This window comes from Mastigoproctus giganteus, chromosome 13 (genome assembly GCF_048544385.1).
Source record: "Mastigoproctus giganteus isolate SK-2022 chromosome 13, ASM4854438v1, whole genome shotgun sequence".
In the NCBI taxonomy this organism is placed as follows: Eukaryota; Metazoa; Arthropoda; class Arachnida; order Uropygi; family Thelyphonidae; genus Mastigoproctus; species Mastigoproctus giganteus.
The window spans coordinates 875,843-895,972 of NC_143587.1; the positions used below are offsets into that span (position 1 = coordinate 875,843).

The 20,130-nt window shown below is 37.5% G+C and overlaps 1 protein-coding gene across 2 annotated transcripts in view; it reads left to right on the forward strand.

The window, feature by feature from the left end:
* Gpo1 (glycerophosphate oxidase 1) overlaps nt 1-20,130 on the forward strand; it is a 428,577-nt gene that overhangs the window by 142,722 nt on the left and 265,725 nt on the right. For both annotated transcript variants that reach the window (XM_090387948.1, XM_090387949.1), the window contains exon 7: nt 1,692-1,853. In XM_090387948.1, the coding sequence (XP_090244074.1) occupies nt 1,692-1,853 (162 nt within the window). The remainder of the gene's footprint in view (nt 1-1,691; nt 1,854-20,130) is intronic.

The following is a 20,130-nucleotide window of genomic DNA, read 5'->3' on the forward strand; positions in this document are numbered from 1 at the left end:
AAGATTATGAAAATTAATTTTTTTTATATGATTGAAGTTGTCATGGAAGTGTAAACACATTTCTCTATAATAACCTACAGAATAATCCCAGCTGTTGGTATTATCGCAAATTCAGTAAGATCAAGTTTACTATCCGTTTATGATAGATTGCACTAACAGAAAAGCCCAATAAACAGGTGACTGCCAATTGTTTTTATTGTTTTATGGTTGTGACCGCCAGAAATCCGACCGAACCACGTAGTATGGTCGGAGACAATCGTAGAGTAATCTCCAGTGCTGCGGTCTCCTGCACTGATTAAACGGCATGTTGTCCCAATTAAGTGAAGTAAACCTTGGCTATTTTCTTGATTGGGTTCTGATTTTTAAGATTTGCCCCAAATAAATGGCTGCCCCAATTAATCGGTGGCCCGATTAACCGGAATTCACTGTATTAACTAAGCTGCTAATTTTAAATCAAAACTTAACTCCCAAAAAAAAAAAAAGTTACATTCAACCTGTCCTGGGTCAGTTAATCCGAGTCAGTTAAGAGGGCTTTTACTGAACTGATAAATAGACTCTATAAAATTTACACAAATGAAGTGCTTAAAATTCAAGTATTTAGATAAAAAAAAAATCACATTGTTTCAGTAATTTTCACATTAACTGCAGTGATTAGTTTTTAAATTAGTTGAATGCTTTTTAGGATGGTCCAATTAAGATGGTAATCAGGTTTGCAGTTTAAGGTATCAGGTAATCAGTTTAAAAATAAGATGTAACATTATGTTAGAGCAGCCAATAATATTGTGCCCAACTATTGATTGATTGACAGGTAGTCATTATGATAATTTGAATGATAAGATGGTAACAGATTTTAAGATTTCATGTTAAAGTGATTGATCAACAGGATTCAGGCCATTGAATGTGTAACAGGAAAGTAGTTTATGATAAAATTTTTGTAGACTTCAACCTTTGCTATAATTTTTACTAGTTCTTGAGCTCTCTGCCAAAGAATTGATTTCTCTATTTCACAGTTTATAAGATTACTTTATTCTGAAAGTAAAATCGATAATTATTAATTACTCCCTCTTTCTCTCAGGCGCCTCCATAGCCAGGTGGGCAGGAGCAGCAGTGCGTAGCACACACTTCTTGATTAGACTGGGGTTTGAGCCCATGACCACCGTGTATCACCAGAACAATATGGTTGCTAATGCTCCTAAAAACCAAATAACAAACAAAACATCTCTCACTCACTCACAGAAAGAGAGAGAGATATGAGATAATATATAACACGAAAAGAGAAGATTAATTACAGTGGAATATTCTATCAATGAAATATATGTAGCACAAATGGTTATCAGAATTTAACAAGAAAAATGGGTTGAAAATTATCTTCAAGGGCAAAGCAGCCAAAACGGAAACTAAAGTAGAATTAATATGCCTTTAAAAAACATATTAAAGAAGTGAGTGCTGCATTCATTGTATAAGTTGCCTAGCATGGAATAGTGGGAAGCATGAAAAAATAGAAGGCAACAAAGAATACAGAATTATAATAATGCAAAAATTAGGTTATAATTAAAATACTAAAATTAAAAATTCAAATACTTTGTGTGTGTATATTGTGTCTACTTCAATTATTCTTTGTAATTCATTTGTGTCTCTCAAAGGAAGATTGTCAGTAATGTGTACTTCAGTTTATAATTGATTTATTACAGGTCAACATAATGATTCTCGAATGAATCTTGCCTTAATACTGACAGCAGCCAGACATGGTGCGACAGTTGCAAATCATGTAAAAGTAATTGATGTGTTGAAAAGTGACACTGAAGATAATAGTAAGAAGATCAGTGGTGTTAAAGTAAAAGATATGTTAACAGGTAATTTTTGCTCTTGTTTTATAAAGTCATATTCTGGTATATTCAATATGATTTCATAAATTACGACTGCTCTGTTTTAGCTTTTTTCATAATCTGGCTGCTTCTGATAAATTCAATATATTTATAAATAGATTCAAGTCTGAATACTTTTGCTGCAATGTTCCAGTTCTGAGTTATGGCGATGTCCATATCTGTCTGTATACTGAAGTAGCTTTTTGTTTAGGAACCCCTTGACATGTGGATTATGAAAAGGCATTTGACTCTATACAGCATAAGGCAATGTTTCGGGCACTGGAAAGACAAGGCACAGATACCCTATATATTATGATTTTGAAGAAAATATATGAGAACGCTACCTCCTTTATTAGACTAGACAAAGACAGTAGCAAATTTAGAACTGAGAAAGGAGTTCGACAAGGAGACACTATCTCCGAAGTTGTTTATTGCTTGCTGGGTGGTAGGCATCCCTTTGGGCTCCATGATGGGTGGGGAGTCTGAGCTCTGAAACAAATGAAGTCATCCACAAATCCTTATAATCTAAATCTTTCTTCTGGCCACAATGCAGTCCCTACTAGAAAATTTAGTCATTGATTAGTTAACATCACATCGGCAAAGATGGGGTGAACTCGAAGAAATATGAAACTTTCTTCGAGAGCAAAATGGGAAATATGTTGTGCAAAATGGATGGGTGCAGTAGGACCAGGGTAGGTTTGCCAGAAACAAAAAATAGATGTTATAGAGCACAGATAGCACCTTTTAAGGGCACGTGAAAGGCATTATTGTTGTTGTGCACATTAATGTTATTAAGAGTTGGAGATTTGAGTACTTAACAAGTACAGGGCAATGTTGAGAAAAAGTCACGGGTTAGGATTAAATTTGAAAGTGTCCGCAATCTTCCCCCGACATGTTAAGAGGAAGTGCAACTTAAGAGCCTTGTCAATCAATTCAGCCCTGAAGAGCCTTTTCTAGGCTCATGGGGTAGAATTTTATGTGTGGTCTGTTCTTGTTAACAGGAGAGACTGTTTTTATGTGGATAGGATATGCTTAAATAGAAGGGGAACAAGAATATTTGCTGATGCTATCGAGGCTATGTTAGGAAGGTAATGAAAGTAATGACATCTACAACAGCTACAAGTTGATCTATATACCACAGATAAGGTTAGAGGAGGGCAAGGCAGAGTATGAGAAAGCACTGGCAAAGAGAGCAAAGATGGAGACAAGGACTTTTACATGTAAGTGAATACAAAGGAAAAATCAGATAGGACAGGACCCTTGTGCACTGGATGTGGGAAAATCTTAGATAACCCAGCTGATGTTGCCGATGAATTGAATAGGTATTTTGCATCTGTCTTTACTGAGGAAAGACCATGCAAGTGAGGCTGAGCCATATGAAATTTGTAATTTCAAAATTACAGATGACTGTTTAGAAAAACTTTCGAACATAAAGGCAAGCAAGGCTTCTGAAGTTGATGGTATATACTCTAATTTTTAGGGAGGCTGTCAGGAGAAGTGCCAATGTATCGCCAATACATAAAGGCACTTCTAAGAGTGAAGTTGGTGAATTTGGATTTCAGCAATGCATTTGACTCAGTCCCTCATGACAGGTTATGATATAAGCTGGAACATGTCAGGATTACTCAAAAAATTCTAAGATGGATTGCTGGGTGGCTGCAGGGCAGAAGATAGAAGGGTTGTGATTAATGGATGTTCTTCAGATTGGTGTAATGTTAGGAGTGGGTGCCCCCAAAGATTGGTTCTTGCACCACAGTTGTTTTTGATTTTCTTAAACTATATCGACAAAGGGATAGAAAGTGCGATGTTAAAATTTCCAGATGACGTAAAGATTAGTAGAGTCGTTAATGATCAGTGCCAAGCAACACTCCTTCTGAGTGACTTCAACAGACTTCAGGAGTGGTCAGAAATGTTTGAATGCTACAAAATGCAAGGTCTTACACTTGGGGGATATCAACTCCAAAATAAATTATACACTTCATAGGATTAAATTAAAAACAGTGGAGGAGCAAAGGGATCCAGGAGTTATGGTATGGTAGATATGAAGTTTTTAGAACAGTGTAAATAGGCAATGAGGAAAGCTCATGGTGCCCTATCATTGATTTAACAAATTTTATCCTGTTGGGGAGGTCATAATCCCACTTGTATAAGCAATTGTAAGACCACATTTGGAATTCAGGTGTGGAGACCTCATCTGAAGAAAAGACATTGAGCTTCTCAAAAGGGTCCAAAGATGTGCAACTTGCATGGTGAGATCTGAAAAAGGGCGACTGTATGAGGAAAGACTCCGATTATGTGGGCTTACAGAGCTTGGCAACTGGACTCCTAGAGGGGTGCTGATTGAGGTTTATAAATGTCTGAGTTGGGTAGTAAAATGAATGAAGGTGGAATTTTCACTGTTATAAAAAATTACAGAACTAGGGCCAATCAATTCAAATTATAGGGGAAGAGGTTTAGACTAGACTGTAAGAAGTTTTCTTGCAAATGAGTTGTTGATTGCTGGAAGAATTTTCCTTTGCAAGTAAAATAAAAAAAAAAGTTGAGGCGAACAGTTTGAATAAATTCAAAGGTAAACTGGAAATAGTTAACTTTGTGAGGAGGGAAGCACATAATTTGTATTTTCTTATCTACTATTTTGTAGGGGCAACAGTGCCGCAAATACCCGTGGCTTTCTTGCCACAATTTTCAATCATTATGCAGATGACATTTCACCCAAATCTGTATAACAGAATCTTTTTTGAGGAGCACTTTTAAGATTCCTAGCATAAGGCAATCATCTTTTCCCTTTCCTGTGACAGGAAATGATCCTAATAGCAAGACTAATATCCTATCCTTCTGACTTATTTTACTATTGTTAACTGTACTGTCTAACTGTACTATCAAGATTCTCAAACACTTGAGAATTGCACACACGGATTAGCACTTCATTAAAAATTATTAGATCTTCAAAATTTTTAAAAATAATTAATGCATAATTATACAATTTATTATTACAGTCTTAACTTCAACTGTCCACAAAAAATAAGTTGGACAGTCAGACTTTAAATTGCACCCATGTAAAACTAACTTGGTTCTTTTACAGAACTATGAGATTATCAGATCGGTTTAACTTGGAATTTATGTTAATTTTGATAATTTCAGTTCTCGTCTGTTAAGTAAATGTTTAAAGGAAATGATTTAATGTTTTTAGATTTGTTCTATTGAAGTACAATAGTAAACTTTTTATATATACACACATGAAAAATAACATTGGAAATTACTTTTAATTTAATTTATTTAACTCTGTATATTTGTTTGCATTGTTTCTATAGTTTTTTTTTTTTTTGACTTTTTGTATTTTTATATTTATTGTTCTTTTATTTTTCTCTTTTACCGACTGTAGATTATTTTTGTAAGGTTGAAGTTTTATAATAATGAATAAATAAATAAAATACAAGGGGCATGTGAAGGTTTATTTGGAGGAGTCTGGTAACCTATTACTTTTTGACATAGTCCACTTTGGAGTCAATACACTTTGGCCACCAATGGTTTGATTCTAGCTACAAAGAAAGTTTTCTGTTGAGCCTCCAGGAATGCAACAATGATGTAATTGTCTGTTAAAAAATGGGCGTTAGCCAAGTTTTTTTTTTTTTTTCCAAATTAGGAAATAGATGAAAGTCTGATGGTGCTAGATCTGGTGAATATGGGGATGGTCCAAGATTTCAGATTTGCATTCATTTGCAGTCCAGTATTGTCATTTCAGATTTGTAAATCATGCTAGAATGTGAACTGTACAATAAAGATCTTATCTTATTATTAGATAATCTTCAAAAAGAGCTAAAATTACAATAAACAGCACTAAATAAATCACCAAAAGCAAATTTTTTTTGTCATTATTTTCATAAATTTATATCATACATTATCATTAATAGTGGCATATGATGCAAGAAAGCTTATACAGCATCAGCCAAAAAAAAAAAAAAAAAAAAACCCTTTCCACTTATTCATTTACTCCAAATGTTTGTCCAGTTCTTCCTTGAATTTACTTAAGTTATGAACTTCCACAATGACCGATGGAAGTTTGTTCCAGCAATCAACCACTTGCTGGCTAAAGGAAAATTTATCACTAGTGCACATCTATTCTGCAACTGTCTTTCCTCACTTTGAATTTATGCCCTGTCAGGTGCGGAATCTGAGCAAGAGGAAGAATCCCATTAGCATTGAGCTTGTTAAAACCATTCAAAGCTGCTTATACACCTCAGTCAGATCACCTTGCAGGTGTCTAGTCTCTAGATCAACCTCTTTTTACCCTGGAGAATCCCCTTGAAATAATTTTCAGGTCTCAGTGAACTCCCTGAATCAAAATTATATCTACAGCTCATGGTATGTTAGCATGATCAGTAAGTTGCAGATATAATAATCCAATAATAATTGTCAATGATCTTTTAAGTAGAGAATGATATTTTTCTGTGGATCTTTTTATTTTGTCTATCATATTAGTTACACTCTTTTTGTATGGTTTCCCCTCCCCACAAAAGATATCGACACTAATGCAAGACAGTAGTGCAGATAGAGGAAACTTTAGTTTTTCCTTTTTTTTTTTAATTTTCTACTTGTTTTTTTACCTTATCAATAGACTTTTTACCAATAGACCTAAAAGTCTTATCTCAAATTTCTACCTACGATACAAAATGCTATTGAGGTATGGTATGTGCAAGAGTAGTTTTTCCCCCTATTTAAAACTAAAAATGACTTTTTAGCCAACCTTTCCTGAAAAAAAAGCAGGTAGTTAAGTGTATCTTACCTTTCTTGAAATTAATATTTCTTTCCTTTTCATAAATTTTAAAAACTCAGAAGACAAACATAATAAATTTCTGTTAAATAACTAGATCAAGCCAAAATGGGATTTAATTTTTCTAAAGGTAGGCTCTGTAGATTTAATTTTAAAAAAGTTGTAAATTGATTTTAATTAATGTTATTTACATGAAAATTTATTGACAATGTTGAACAGTAAAGCTACTAAACAGTAGCTGTACTGTTCAACTTTAGCTTTACTGCATCAACTAAACAGTACCTGCAGGCAGAGGCAAAAGTGATTCTTGCACTGCTTCTATTCTAATGAACAACAACCTAGAGAGCAAGTTTCTGGGGATTTCAAAAGCTGCTGGGAGTCATCATGGAACAAGTAAATACATGGGCTGTGTTAGGGTAACTAAGAGTAAGAACAGGTGCATGTATACTTGCATGTACACCAATGCTAGAAGTATAGTTAATAAATTTTATGAATTTGAAGTGTTGATCAAGGCATCAAAGGTAGATATTGTTGGGATATCAGAGACATGGTGTCACACAGGTATAAGCAAAGCAGAATTGGAATATGTATAGTACAATGTGTACAGAAAGGATAGACATGCTAGGAAGGAAGGCAGGGTTATGCTTGCATAAAATCCAAGGAAGTGCATCCAGTTGACATGAGTGGCAGTGAAAGGTTGAGTCAGTTTGGTGTGACATAAACACTGGGAAAGGGAAAATGAGAGTAGGAGTGTGTTATAAGCCTAATGGCTCTGATGACTACAATGAAATTGTGCAGAGAAATAGAGTGGGCCAGTAAATCAATGTCTTGTAATGGGATATTTTAACTTTCCAGATATTCACTGGAACTTGTGGTTTGGTCACTTGCACACTAACAAGACTTTTGTGGATTTATTGGAGGATTGATTTCTACAGCAACATGTTCAAGGGGCAACCAGAGGGAGTAATACACTTGATCGGAATATCAGCAGCGATGATTCATGCATTAAGAATTTGCAGATAAAGGAACCACTAGGTGACAGTGATCACAGTCTATTGATGTGGGATTTACTTAAAGATGTAACTACAATCAAGGGTAAAGGGAAGAGTTTTTGTTTTCGTAAATGTGACTACAGTGGTCTCAGACAATTTTTAAATTCTATACAATCGGATTGAATGATGATGTTAAACCCAGTGAATTCTAAATAGGAAGCGTTCAGGGAATTAACCTTGGAAGTTACTAGACTTTTCATACCAACTAAGATCTGATTATCAGCAGTGATGGTTCGTGCATTGGGAATTTGCAGATAAAGGAACCACCAGGTTAGAGTAATCACAGTCTATTGATGTGGGATTTACTTAAAGATGTAACTACCATCAAGGGTAAAGGGAAGGGTTTTTGTTTTCATAAAGGTGACTACAATGGTCTCGGACAGTTTTTAAATTCTATACAGTGGGTTCAACTGATCATGTTTAGAACAGCAAATTCTAAATGAAGTTATGGCAGAGAAGAACTAATCAACTAATGAGGTTCATGGCAGAGAAGAAAAATGTGTGGGATGTATATAAATTATGAGGTGACACAGAAGCCTATGGCAGATATAAGCTTGTAATCAAGTCACAAAGGAAGTTAGGCAAGCGAAAGCTGATTACGAGAAATCTTTGGCAAAGGATACAAAGAAAAACAACACAGCCTTCTTTACTTATGTGTAAACTCTTGAAGGAAGGGGATGGATCAGATTGGTCTACTTGATGTCGGTGGTTTGACTGTTGATGATCCTGCTCGGATAGCTGACAAACTGAATGAGTATTTTGCATCTACATTCACACATGAGGAATTCTGTAAGGAAGGGGAGGACAGAAGTTTACTAAACTCTAACAGAGATATAAATGATTTTGTAATAACTGAGAGCGAAGTGGAAGAGTTAAATTTTTAAGTGAAACATAAAAAAAAGGCACTTGGGGCAGATGGAACCTAATCAGTTATATTGAAAGAAGCAGCAAGGGAAGTAAGCAAAGCCTTAACCATAATTATAAAAGAATCTTTAGATTCAAGGGAGATCCCAATTGACTGGCAATGTGCAAATGTATCCCCAATTTACAAAGAGGGTTCAAAGGGTGATGCAAATAATTATAGACCTGTTAGTTTAACTTCTGTTCAGGGAAAATAATTAAATCACTGGTTAAAGAAGTGATGCTGGATCACCTAGACAAGACTGAATTAATATTTCAGACAGCATGGGCTTGTTGAGCGGAAGTCTTGTCTGACCAGTTTGATTGGATACTATGATGTGGTAACAAAGGAACTGGATGCAAAAGATAATTTTGATATAGTAGTAGTAGTGGCATGTGATGCAAGAAAGCATGTGTATGAGCTTATGCAGCATCAGCCAAAAAAAAAAAAAAAAAAAAAAAACACATCATTCCCTCCAAATGCCTGTCCAGTTCCTCCTTAAATTTATTCAACCTATCAACTTCCACGACAGATGGAAGTTTGTTCCAGCAATTAACCACCCGCTGGCTAAAGGCAAATTTACGCATATCTATTCTACATCTGTCTTTTCTTAATTTGAATTTATGTCCCCTTAGGTTCGTAATGTGAACAAGTGGAAGGATCCCATCAGAATTCAGCGTGCTCAACCCATTCTAGGCCTTATACACCTCAATCAGATCACCATGCAGGTGCCTAGTCTCCAGCCACTGCAATTTGCAGAAATTAAGCCTCTCTTGGTACCCCTTCATTCCCCTCACCAATCTTGTTGCACTTCTCTGCACACGTTCAAGTAAATCTACATCCTTCCAAAAATCAGGCCTTCACACCTGTATGCAGTACTCAAGACGTGGCCTGACCATTGCCTTATACAGAGGGATAATCACTTCCTTTTCCCTGCTAGCAAAATTCCTATATATCATTGACAAAACCCCATGACCTGCCCTGGCAGCCTGTCTGCATTGCTCAGAAAACTTCATATCTGCCTGCACAATTACTCCCAGGTCTTTTTCATTTTCTACCACCTTAAGTGTAGTACCACACAGTTGGTACGTTTCTCTGGGGTTACTTCTACCCATATGCAGTACTTTGCATTTGTCAAGGTTAAACTTCAGTTGCCACTTCCCAGCCCATCTGCCCAAATTATCTAGATCCTGTTGCAGTAGCACACAGCCATTACTGTCATTAACAACCCTATCATTAACAACCCTGCCAACCTTTGTATCATCTTGCAACTTCGACATTAAGCCTGATATACCTTCATCAATATCATTGATAAATATACAAAACAACAGTGGACCCAACACCGAATCCTGTGGGACTCCACTAATAACATTAGTCCACGAAGAGCAGCACCCATTGATTACCACCCTCTGTCTTCTCCTACTTAACTATCCTTTTATCCATTGTAGCAACTTACCCTTAATACCATTCTGCTCCAATTTGTACAGTAGTCTTCCATGCGCAACAGTGTCAAAATCTTTCCTGAAATCCAAATATATGATATCAAAATTATTTTTTGCATCCAGTTCCTTTGTAACCACATCATAATATCCTATCAAATTTGTCAGCCAAGACTTTCCCTTAACAAACCCATGCTGTGTCTGAATTATTGCTGCAGTCTTGTCTAGATGATCCTGCAATGCATCTTTAACCAGTGACTCCATTATTTTACCCAGAACAGAAGTTAAACTAACTGGTCTGTAATTACTCGTGTCACCCTTCGATTCCCCTTTGTGAATTGGGGATACATTTGCACATCTCCAGTCCGTGGGAACCTCCCCCGAGTCCGAGGATGCTCTCATAATTATGGCTAAGGATTTGCTTAGTTGCTTTGCCGCCTCCTTTAATATAACTGGATTGATCCCATCCACCCCAGGTGCTTTTCTTATGTTTAACTTCAACAATTTCTTCTCCACTTTGCTCTCAGTTATTAGAAAATCATAAATATCCTGCTACAATTTGATAACCTTCTGCCATTTTAAAACCTTAATAATTCCTCATGTGTAAATGTAGATGCAAAATACTCATTCAGTTTGTTTGCTATCTGAGCAGGATCATCAACAGTCGAACCATCGATGTCAAGTGGACCAATCAGATTCATCCCCTTCCTTTTAGAGTTTATATAAGTAAAGAAATCCTTGCTGTTTTTCTTGGCATCTTTTACCAAGGATTCGTAATCTGCCTTTGCCTGCCTAACCTCCTCTGTGACCTGATTACCGACTAGCTTATATCTGCCATAGGCGTCTGAGTCGCTTAATAATTTATATGCATCCCATGCATTTTCTTCCCTGTTACGAGTCTCATTAGTTCATTAGATAACCATTTAGGCCTAAACCTTGAACAATATTTCCTAATAGGTATGAAACTTTTAGTAGCATCCACGATTAATTCCTTGAATGCTTCCCACTTAGAATTTACTGTTGGTAACATCGTCAGTTTATCCCACTGTACAGAATTTAAAAACTTTCTGAGACCACTGTACAGTCTGTCCTCGTATAGCACGATAGTTGCGTTCCTAGAAATCCTCGTGCAATGCAAAATCGTGCAATATAAACAACAGGCCCTATGGGAAAAGTGGGGTTAGGTGCCGACCACCCAAGATTGAACACACATTTGGAACCAAAACATTACCAAACACAATAAATAATCGGGTAATTTTAATCGTTATAAAATACTTACGTATTTTATAACGATTAAAATACGTAATAAAAATAATATTATATTATAATAAAGTATTTTTAGTATTTTTTAATACTAAAAAAGTATTTTTTACGGATAAAATACGTATTTTATTCGTATTAAAAAATTTATTATATTAAATAAAATAGTCGTAATAAAATACTTACGTATTTTATAATACGTAAGTATAAATTATAATACGTAAGTCATAATAAAATATTGCTAATGCTTTTGCTTCTATCGTAAGCAAACTTGCTTTTTGTTTGATTTTTCTATCCAAAGAGATGACAGCCGTTCCATCTCTTCCAATTCTTGTGTCTTAATCTAATGGATTTTAATTACACTTTGAGTTGTTCCCGCTATGAAAGTTGTTTTTATTTTCTCCGCATTCTTTGTAATTCTCGGCGTTGCCTCATTTAGGTCTGTAGCACGTGCAATATCACATGGTCTTTAATTTCGCTCAAAGCGTTTCACAATTTCGTATTTTTTCTCTATCGACAGAAGAGGACTGGCCATAAGCCTTACGGGGGAAACCAAGGTGGGCCGGAGGCGGTGTGATTTTGGCCATAAACCGTAGTATGAGGCCACTACAAATTTTCCCGGGTAAGAATTTTTGACCCAGTCCGCCTCTGTTTATCGATACCATATTGCTTTTCTTTTTCTCTCTGAATCTGTAGTGTTCATCAGGATGCTTCCTTTTCACACCTTTTAAGTATTTTACTCATTTTTAGGGAATAAAGCACAATTACAAACGAGGTGGCACGCTTGATACACAGAAACAAAGCTGCCCGCGTGTAGCAACTGAATAAACAACACCGTAAAGGCCGAGATACACTATTAATTAACACCTCACATTTTACTAAAGCACATTTCTGGGGGTTACTACCATAAAACAATAAAAACAATTTCCAGTTGCGTTTCTGCTAGTGGAATCTGTTATAAACTGGTAGTAAACTCCATCTAATTGCATTTGCGATTATATCGATAGCTGGAATTGTGTTGGTTTTTACGTTATTATGGTGAAATGTGTTTCCCCTTCACTGATATAAAACACATAAATACATTTTCAGAATCTTCTTCGTTCCTATCGTGTTGCGTTCAGTTGGGGTGATTCCGCATTCGACTGCCATTTCTTGTAAACACAAAGGCGAATCGTGTATAAGCGAATTCGGTTCGTGTTATATAAGATAACGTTCCCCTATTTATAAATCGTGCATGATCGAATTCGTGTAATGCAAACACGTGTTATACGAGGACCGACTGTACTCACCTTTACGGAAGCAAAAACCCTTTCCTTTACCCCTGATGGTAATTATGTCTTTAATTAAATCCCACATCAGTACACTGTGATCACTGCCACCTATTGGTTCCTTTATCTGCAAATTCTTAATACACGAATGATCACTGCTGATAACCAGATCAAGAGTATTACTTTCTCTTGTTGCCTCTTGAAGATGCTGCTGCAGAAAACAATCATCCAATAAATCCACAAAAAGTCTGACTAGTATGTGAGTGACCAACCCACAAGTTCCAGTCAATATCTGGGAAGTTAAAGTCCCATATTATAAGACATTCTGATTTACTGGCCCACTCTATTTCTCTGTATAATTGTTCATTGCACTCATTCGAGTCATTAGGCCTATAACACACTCCTACTCTTATTTTTGCTTTCGCAGTGCTTATGTCACACCAAACTGACTCAACAGTGCACTGTTCATCTATATCAACTGGGTGCACTTCTTTTGATTTTATGTTTTTCTTAATTAACAGCATAACACCCCTCCTCCCTTTCTATCCTGTCTATCCTTTCTGTACACATTGTACTCCCTAAATTCTAGTTATGAATTCCTTAAATCTGTGTGACACCACGTCTCTGCTATCCCAACAATATCCGCCTTTGATGTCTTGACCAACACTTCAAATTCATCAAATTTATTTACTATACTTCTAGCATTGGTATACATGCAAGCATACATGCTCCTATTCCTATTCCTAGTTACCCTAACACATCCCATATACCCACCTATTTCAGGATGACTGCCATCCGTCCCTGAAACCCCCAACACCCCCTCGCTCCAGGTAACTATTTATTCTAATAGAAGTTGTGCAAGAATCACCTTCACCTCTGCCTATGGCTGCTGTGAAACTATTAGTCCTTGTATCCCCCCCAAGCTATCAGTTTTCCGACCCATCTAACACTGCCTCGATAGCATCAGCAAATTTTCTTGCACCCTTTCAATTTAAGTGTATCCCATACCTGTAGAAGCAGTCTCTCCTGTTAACAAGTACAGACCAGGCTGAAAAATATTCTACCCCTTGAGCCTTGCACAATCTTTCCAGGGCTGAATTGATCGACAAGGCTCTCATCATATACTCCCTCCAATCGTGTCTGGGCAGAATTGCAGACACTTTCAAATTCAACCCTAATTCTCGGCTTTTGTTCAACAGTGACCTATATTTGTTAAGTAATTCCCGATCTCCTACTCTTAATATCATTAGTGCCCTTAAAAGATGATATCTGCTCTACAACGTCATCAACCTTTGCCCCTGGCAGACATACCCTGGTCCTGTTCCAATTATCCTTTTTACAAAGCATTTTACCCGTTTCCCTGACAATAGAGTTACCAACAACTACTAGTTCCTGTGGGACCAGTGCATTCTGCCTTGGGGGTTGCCGCTGTGTTGCGTGATGACCAAGTTCAAGCTCTGGCGTGGATGTGGGCAGCTGATAGCCTGATGGGCCCCTCGAGGGCATCCACCCTGTTTTTCAAACTCTCATATAGGCCCATAACAACGCTGAGTTGTCGCCTGATTTCCTTACACTCCTTACATTGCGCACACACAAAGACATCCCCCATGGCAATATCATGTTCCGTTCCAGAGAGTTAGGCAAACATTTCACAAGTTGCACATTTTTTTTTAAGGCTGTGATGCGTTGGAGAATCGCCCCCCCCCCTCAGTTTTCCCCCGAGTCACAGCACTCCTGCCTCTTTTTGCCTGTTGCTTTGCTGCTCTAGTTTGGGGCATGTTATTTTAAATTAATTATATCAATAAATTAAGCTAATTAAATGTCAATACGAAGCTATCTAATAGAAACAGTGAAGCATATTACTCTATATAATTATGCGTTAGAGCTACCTAGCTACCTCAGTTAAAAATTTGAATTCCCTACCACTTTATACAAAAAACAATGGCTGCAAGATTCGAACAAAATAATGGTTTTATGTAAATAAAGTAGTAATCCACAAAAACTCTTTATCTAAATTAAAATAAAAATAACCAGCGTAACTATAACTATAAGACTACGTATTAAGTACAATATAAAATAACAATTATGTAAATAAAAAGGCAAACACTTATCGCTTTTTCGGAGCCTGTAACTCACAGTTGTAATTCTTCAAACAGGCCTCTGAAGTTGGGTATATTCATATTGTAGATTTAAATGTTTTTCACCAACCTTGTGTAGAAATAAAACACAACGAAAACGAAAACTGAGATCTTGATAACTATGTGTATTTATAATAAATTATAATTGCCTGTATTTACAATAAATATATTTAATTTTACAACTCAAATATGTGAAATATACATTAAAATTTACTGGGTTAACAACAATAAAATACATTAAAATATACTAAATTAAAAGCGGTAAAACCATAGCTTTCGAAGGCTCCTGCCTTCTTCTTCAGCGGTATTTTCTTTGCTCTGCTGTGCGTCTTTAAATACCAGCAGGTTCACGGTACTCATCATGTGTTTCATTCCCACGTGTTCCGTTCTCTTGTGTTATGGAACAGGAAGTGGCTCGAGAGGGGGTCATACGGAACCGTTCATCCCTTCTGAGGATAGTGGCCTCAAAGAGGGGATGGATCCGCGTTCCTCTATCTCTATTAATGTTCACTGTGGAACAGATCCGCAAACTCTCGAGCCACTTGCGGTCCCAGAACTTATGCGCCCGATCGGTGATGATAGCATCGTCCGGGGAGATCTGGTGCTGCTTCTCCCAAAAATGCTCGGCCACGGCGGACTTACCATATTCCGCATTTCTTATTGCCTTAGTGTGCTCCCCCAGACGATCTTTGAGACGGCGTTTTGTTTCCCCTACATAACACTCCCCACAATCCGGGCATCTAATATTATATACGACCCCACTTGCATTCTCTTTTTGAATGGGGTCCTTTACTTGTGACACGATTGTGTGCAGCCTCCGCCCCGGAAGCTGCACACAACGCGTCTGATAATTTCTTAGTATTCTAGTTATATGATCGGTTAAACCCAGATAGTAGGGAATGTATGCAGTGGATACTGGCGTAAAAGATTCGCCTCTCCTCTGATTTCCTTTAACATATCTTTCTATAATCCTCTGGGGGTAGCCACATTTTGTAAGATCCGTCGTGACGCGTTCATACTCTACCTTCCTATCCTCGGAGGTACTACAGTGTGATTTTGCCCTGTCAACTAATGTTCTAACCACACTGTTCCTATGATGGTTGGTCTGAGCTGAATTGTAGTGCGAATATTGACCTTCACACATCGATTTCCTATAGACCTTAGTCTTTAGCTGTTGGTCTTCTCTACAGACCAACACATCTAGGAACGGCAAGATTCCTCCTTCTTCTGCCTCCGAGGTAAATTGTATGAATGGGGAGAAGCCATTTAAAATATTCAGCACCTGATCTTCACTCCCCTTTCGAATAATTGAAAACGTATCATCTACGTATCTTTTCCAGGGGCGCATAGGGAGAACACTAGCATTAAATATTCTAGCCTCGAGCTCCTCCATAGCTAAATTAGCTATAATTGCGCTAATGGGGGAGCCCATGGCTGTACCGTTAACCTGCTTATACATAGTATTATCAAACACCATAGTGGTGCTTGAGAGGCATAATTCTATACCTTTCTCAATATCCTCTAAATTTAATTGTGTTCTAGTATTTAGGGTGGTATCTCTCCGTAAGGCCATGTGTGCACAACGCACTCCATGGTCAATCGGAATACATGTAAATAGAGATTTCACGTCGAAAGATATCATAATTTCATTCTCTTCTATGCGTTGGCTTCTAATAAAATGCACAAAGTCTTTGCTGTCCTTAATACTAAATTCAGAAAGTCCTACTAATGGAGATAATAGTTTGGCTAAGAAACCAGATAGAGCATATGTCGGACTGCCTATAAATGAGACTATGGGTCTAAGTGGTACACTCATTTTATGAATTTTGGGCAAGCCATAAAATCTTGGTATTTGGCTCCCTGTAGCATGCAGTACCCTATATTGTTCTTTGGAAATTTTGCTAGACTTAAGCCAACTCTGTATCATTCTATTCACTTGTCGTTCCAAGCTAAGCAGTGGACTTTTCTGAATAACCTTATAGGTTGTTTGATCGTTCAATAAATCCAACGCTTTATTTCGATATGTTTCCTTATCAAGAACCACTGTTGCCCTACCTTTGTCTGCGGGTAAGACCACAATGCTATCATCTTGTTTGAGGCTTTTTAGTGCTAATTTTTGCTTCACATTGAGATTAGAGGGGGCATTTTTAGCTTGACTGAGGATGGCTGCTGTTTTAACTCGAATTACATTGGCCATATCTTCGGGAAGTTTATTTATAGCTCTTTCCACGCCCATTGCTATTTCTGCAACGGGTATTCTGGACGGAATCATGGCAAATTTTGGTCCTAAATTTAGAACCTCCAACTGATCTTTAGTTAGTTGTTTACTGCTCATATTCACTATAAAATCCTTGGCAGTACTATCACTATTGCCTCTAAACCTAGTTTGTTCTATAAGTCTGTCAAACTTCCCCATTTGTCTTCGTCTATAGATGTCAGAAATTTGTTTTGTTTTAGTTGCCACCACACTAATCACTTCTGACAAGTGCACCGGAGTCATCTTGTCACTTATCTTACTAAAGCACTGTCTTTTGTCCCTCCTAATGTGGTATAAATTCCTAGGAATTTATACCACATTTAGAGGATATTGAGAAAGGTATAGAAGGTAAATTTAGAGGATATTGAGAAAGGTATAGAATTATGCCTCTCAAGCACCACTATGGTGTTTGATAATACTATGTATAAGCAGGTTAACGGTACAGCCATGGGCTCTCCCATTAGCGCAATTATAGCTAATTTAGCTATGGAGGAGCTCGAGGCTAGAATATTTAATGCTAGTGTTCTCCCTATGCGCCCCCTGGAAAAGATACGTAGATGATACGTTTTCAATTATTCGAAAGGGCAGTGAAGATCAGGTGCTGAATATTTTAAATGGCTTCTCCCCATTCATACAATTTACCTCGGAGGCAGAAGAAGGAGGAATCTTGCCGTTCCTAGATGTGTTGGTCTGTAGAGAAGACCAACAGCTAAAGACTAAGGTCTATAGGAAATCGATGTGTAAAGGTCAATATTCGCACTACAATTCAGCTCAGACCAACCATCATAGGAACAGTGTGGTTAGAACATTAGTTGACAGGGCAAAATCACACTGTAGTACCTCCGAGGATAGGAAGGTAGAGTATGAACGCGTCACGACGGATCTTACAAAATGTGGCTACCCCCAGAGGATTATAGAAAGATATGTTAAAGGAAATCAGAGGATAGGCGAATCTTTTACGCCAGTATCCACTGCATACATTCCCTACTATCCGGGTTTAACCGATCATATAACTAGAATACTAAGAAATTATCAGACGCGTTGTGTGCAGCTTCCGGGGCGGAGGCTGCACACAATCGTGTCACAAGTAAAGGACCCCATTCAAAAAGAGAATGCAAGTGGGGTCGTATATAATATTAGATGCCCGGATTGTGGGGAGTGTTATGTAGGGGAAACAAAACGCCGTCTCAAAGATCGTCTGGGGGAGCACACTAAGGCAATAAGAAATGCGGAATATGGTAAGTCCGCCGTGGCCGAGCATTTTTGGGAGAAGCAGCACCAGATCTCCCCAGACGATGCTATCATCACCGATCGGGCGCATAAGTTCTGGGACCGCAAGTGGCTCGAGAGTTTGCGGATCTGTTCCACAGTGAACATTAATAGAGATAGAGGAACGCGGATCCATCCCCTCTTTGAGGCCACTATCCTCAGAAGGGATGAACGGTTCCGTATGACCCCCTCTCGAGCCACTTCCTGTTCCATAACACAAGAGAATGGAACACGTGGGAATGAAACACATGATGAGTACCGTGAACCTGCTGGTATTTAAAGACGCACAGCAGAGCAAAGAAAATACCGCTGAAGAAGAAGGCAGGAGCCTTCGAAAGCTATGGTTTTACCGCTTTTAATTTAGTATATTTTAATGTATTTTATTGTTGTTAACCCAGTAAATTTTAATGTATATTTCACATATTTGAGTTGTAAAATTAAATATATTTATTGTAAATACAGGCAATTATAATTTATTATAAATACACATAGTTATCAAGATCTCAGTTTTCGTTTTCGTTGTGTTTTATTTCTACACAAGGTTGGTGAAAAACATTTAAATCTACAATATCACAGTTGTAATATTTAAAGAGAGTCAGCACCCTCCTGAAATCCTAATATCATATATTTGGATTTCAGGAAGCTTTTGATACGGTTGTACATGGAAGACTACTGTAGAAATTGGAGCGGTATGGCATTAAGGGCAAGTTGCTGCAATGGATAAGGGGATGGTTGAGTGGGAGATGGCAGATAGTTATAATAAATGGACACTGCTCTACGTGGAAGAATGTTATTAGGTGTGTTCCCCAGGGTTCGGTGCTGGGCCCATTTTGTTTTTTGTATTTATCAATGATATCGATGAAGGTATATCAGGCTTAATGTCCATTTTGCAGATGATACAGAGGCTAGCAGGGTTGTTAATGACAATAAAAACAGTATTCTATTGCAACAGGATATAGAAAAGTTAGGCCGATGGGCTGAGAAGTGGCAACTGAAGTTTAACATTGACAAATGCAAAGTACTGCATATGGGTAGCAATAATCCAAGAGAAATGTACCAACTGGTAGTACTACACTCAAGGAAGTGGAAACTGAAAAAGACCTGGGGGTATTTGTGCAGTCAGATATGAATTTCTCTGAGCAGTGCAGATGGGCTGCCAGAGCATGTCATGGAGTTTTTTCAATGATATATAGGAATTTTGCTAGCAGTGACAAGGAGGTGTTATCCGTTTGTATAAGGTAATGGTCAAGCTACACCTTGAGTACTGGGTACAGATCTGGAGGCTTCGTTTTAGGATGTAGAGTTGCTAGAATGAGTAAAGAAAAGGGCAACAAGATTGGTGAGAGAGGCTTAAGTTCTGCAAGTTGCAGCATCTGGAGACTTCAACTGCGAGGTGATCTGATTGAGGCGTATAAGGACTTGAATGGTTTGATGGGATACTTTAATTTGTTGAGATTTAGAACCTGAGGGGGCATAGATTCAAATTGAGGAATGACTTGTAGAATAGATGTGTGGAAGTCTGCTTCAACCAGTGGGTAGTTTGTTGTTGTGGAAGTTGATAACCTAAATAAATTTAAGGCTGAACTAGACAAACATTTGGTGTGACCGGATGGATGAAATGGGAAGGTTTTTGGTTTTTTTTTTTTTTTTTTTGGCTGATGCTATATATGCTTGCTTTCTTGCATCATATGCCCCAGCTAATAATGGCAGATATCTTAATTAGCTAAAGCCAAGTTAGATATCTGCCAGTAATATCGTACAGTATTTCAGTGGTTAAATTCTATCCACCATCAACCTACTTCTATTGCTACTATGGCATTTTGATTTTCAACCTGTGTAAGCAAATAAACTATATGCGTAAACAAATAAACTGCTCCTATTTCTTTGATAAGGCAGTAGTCACTAAGTTT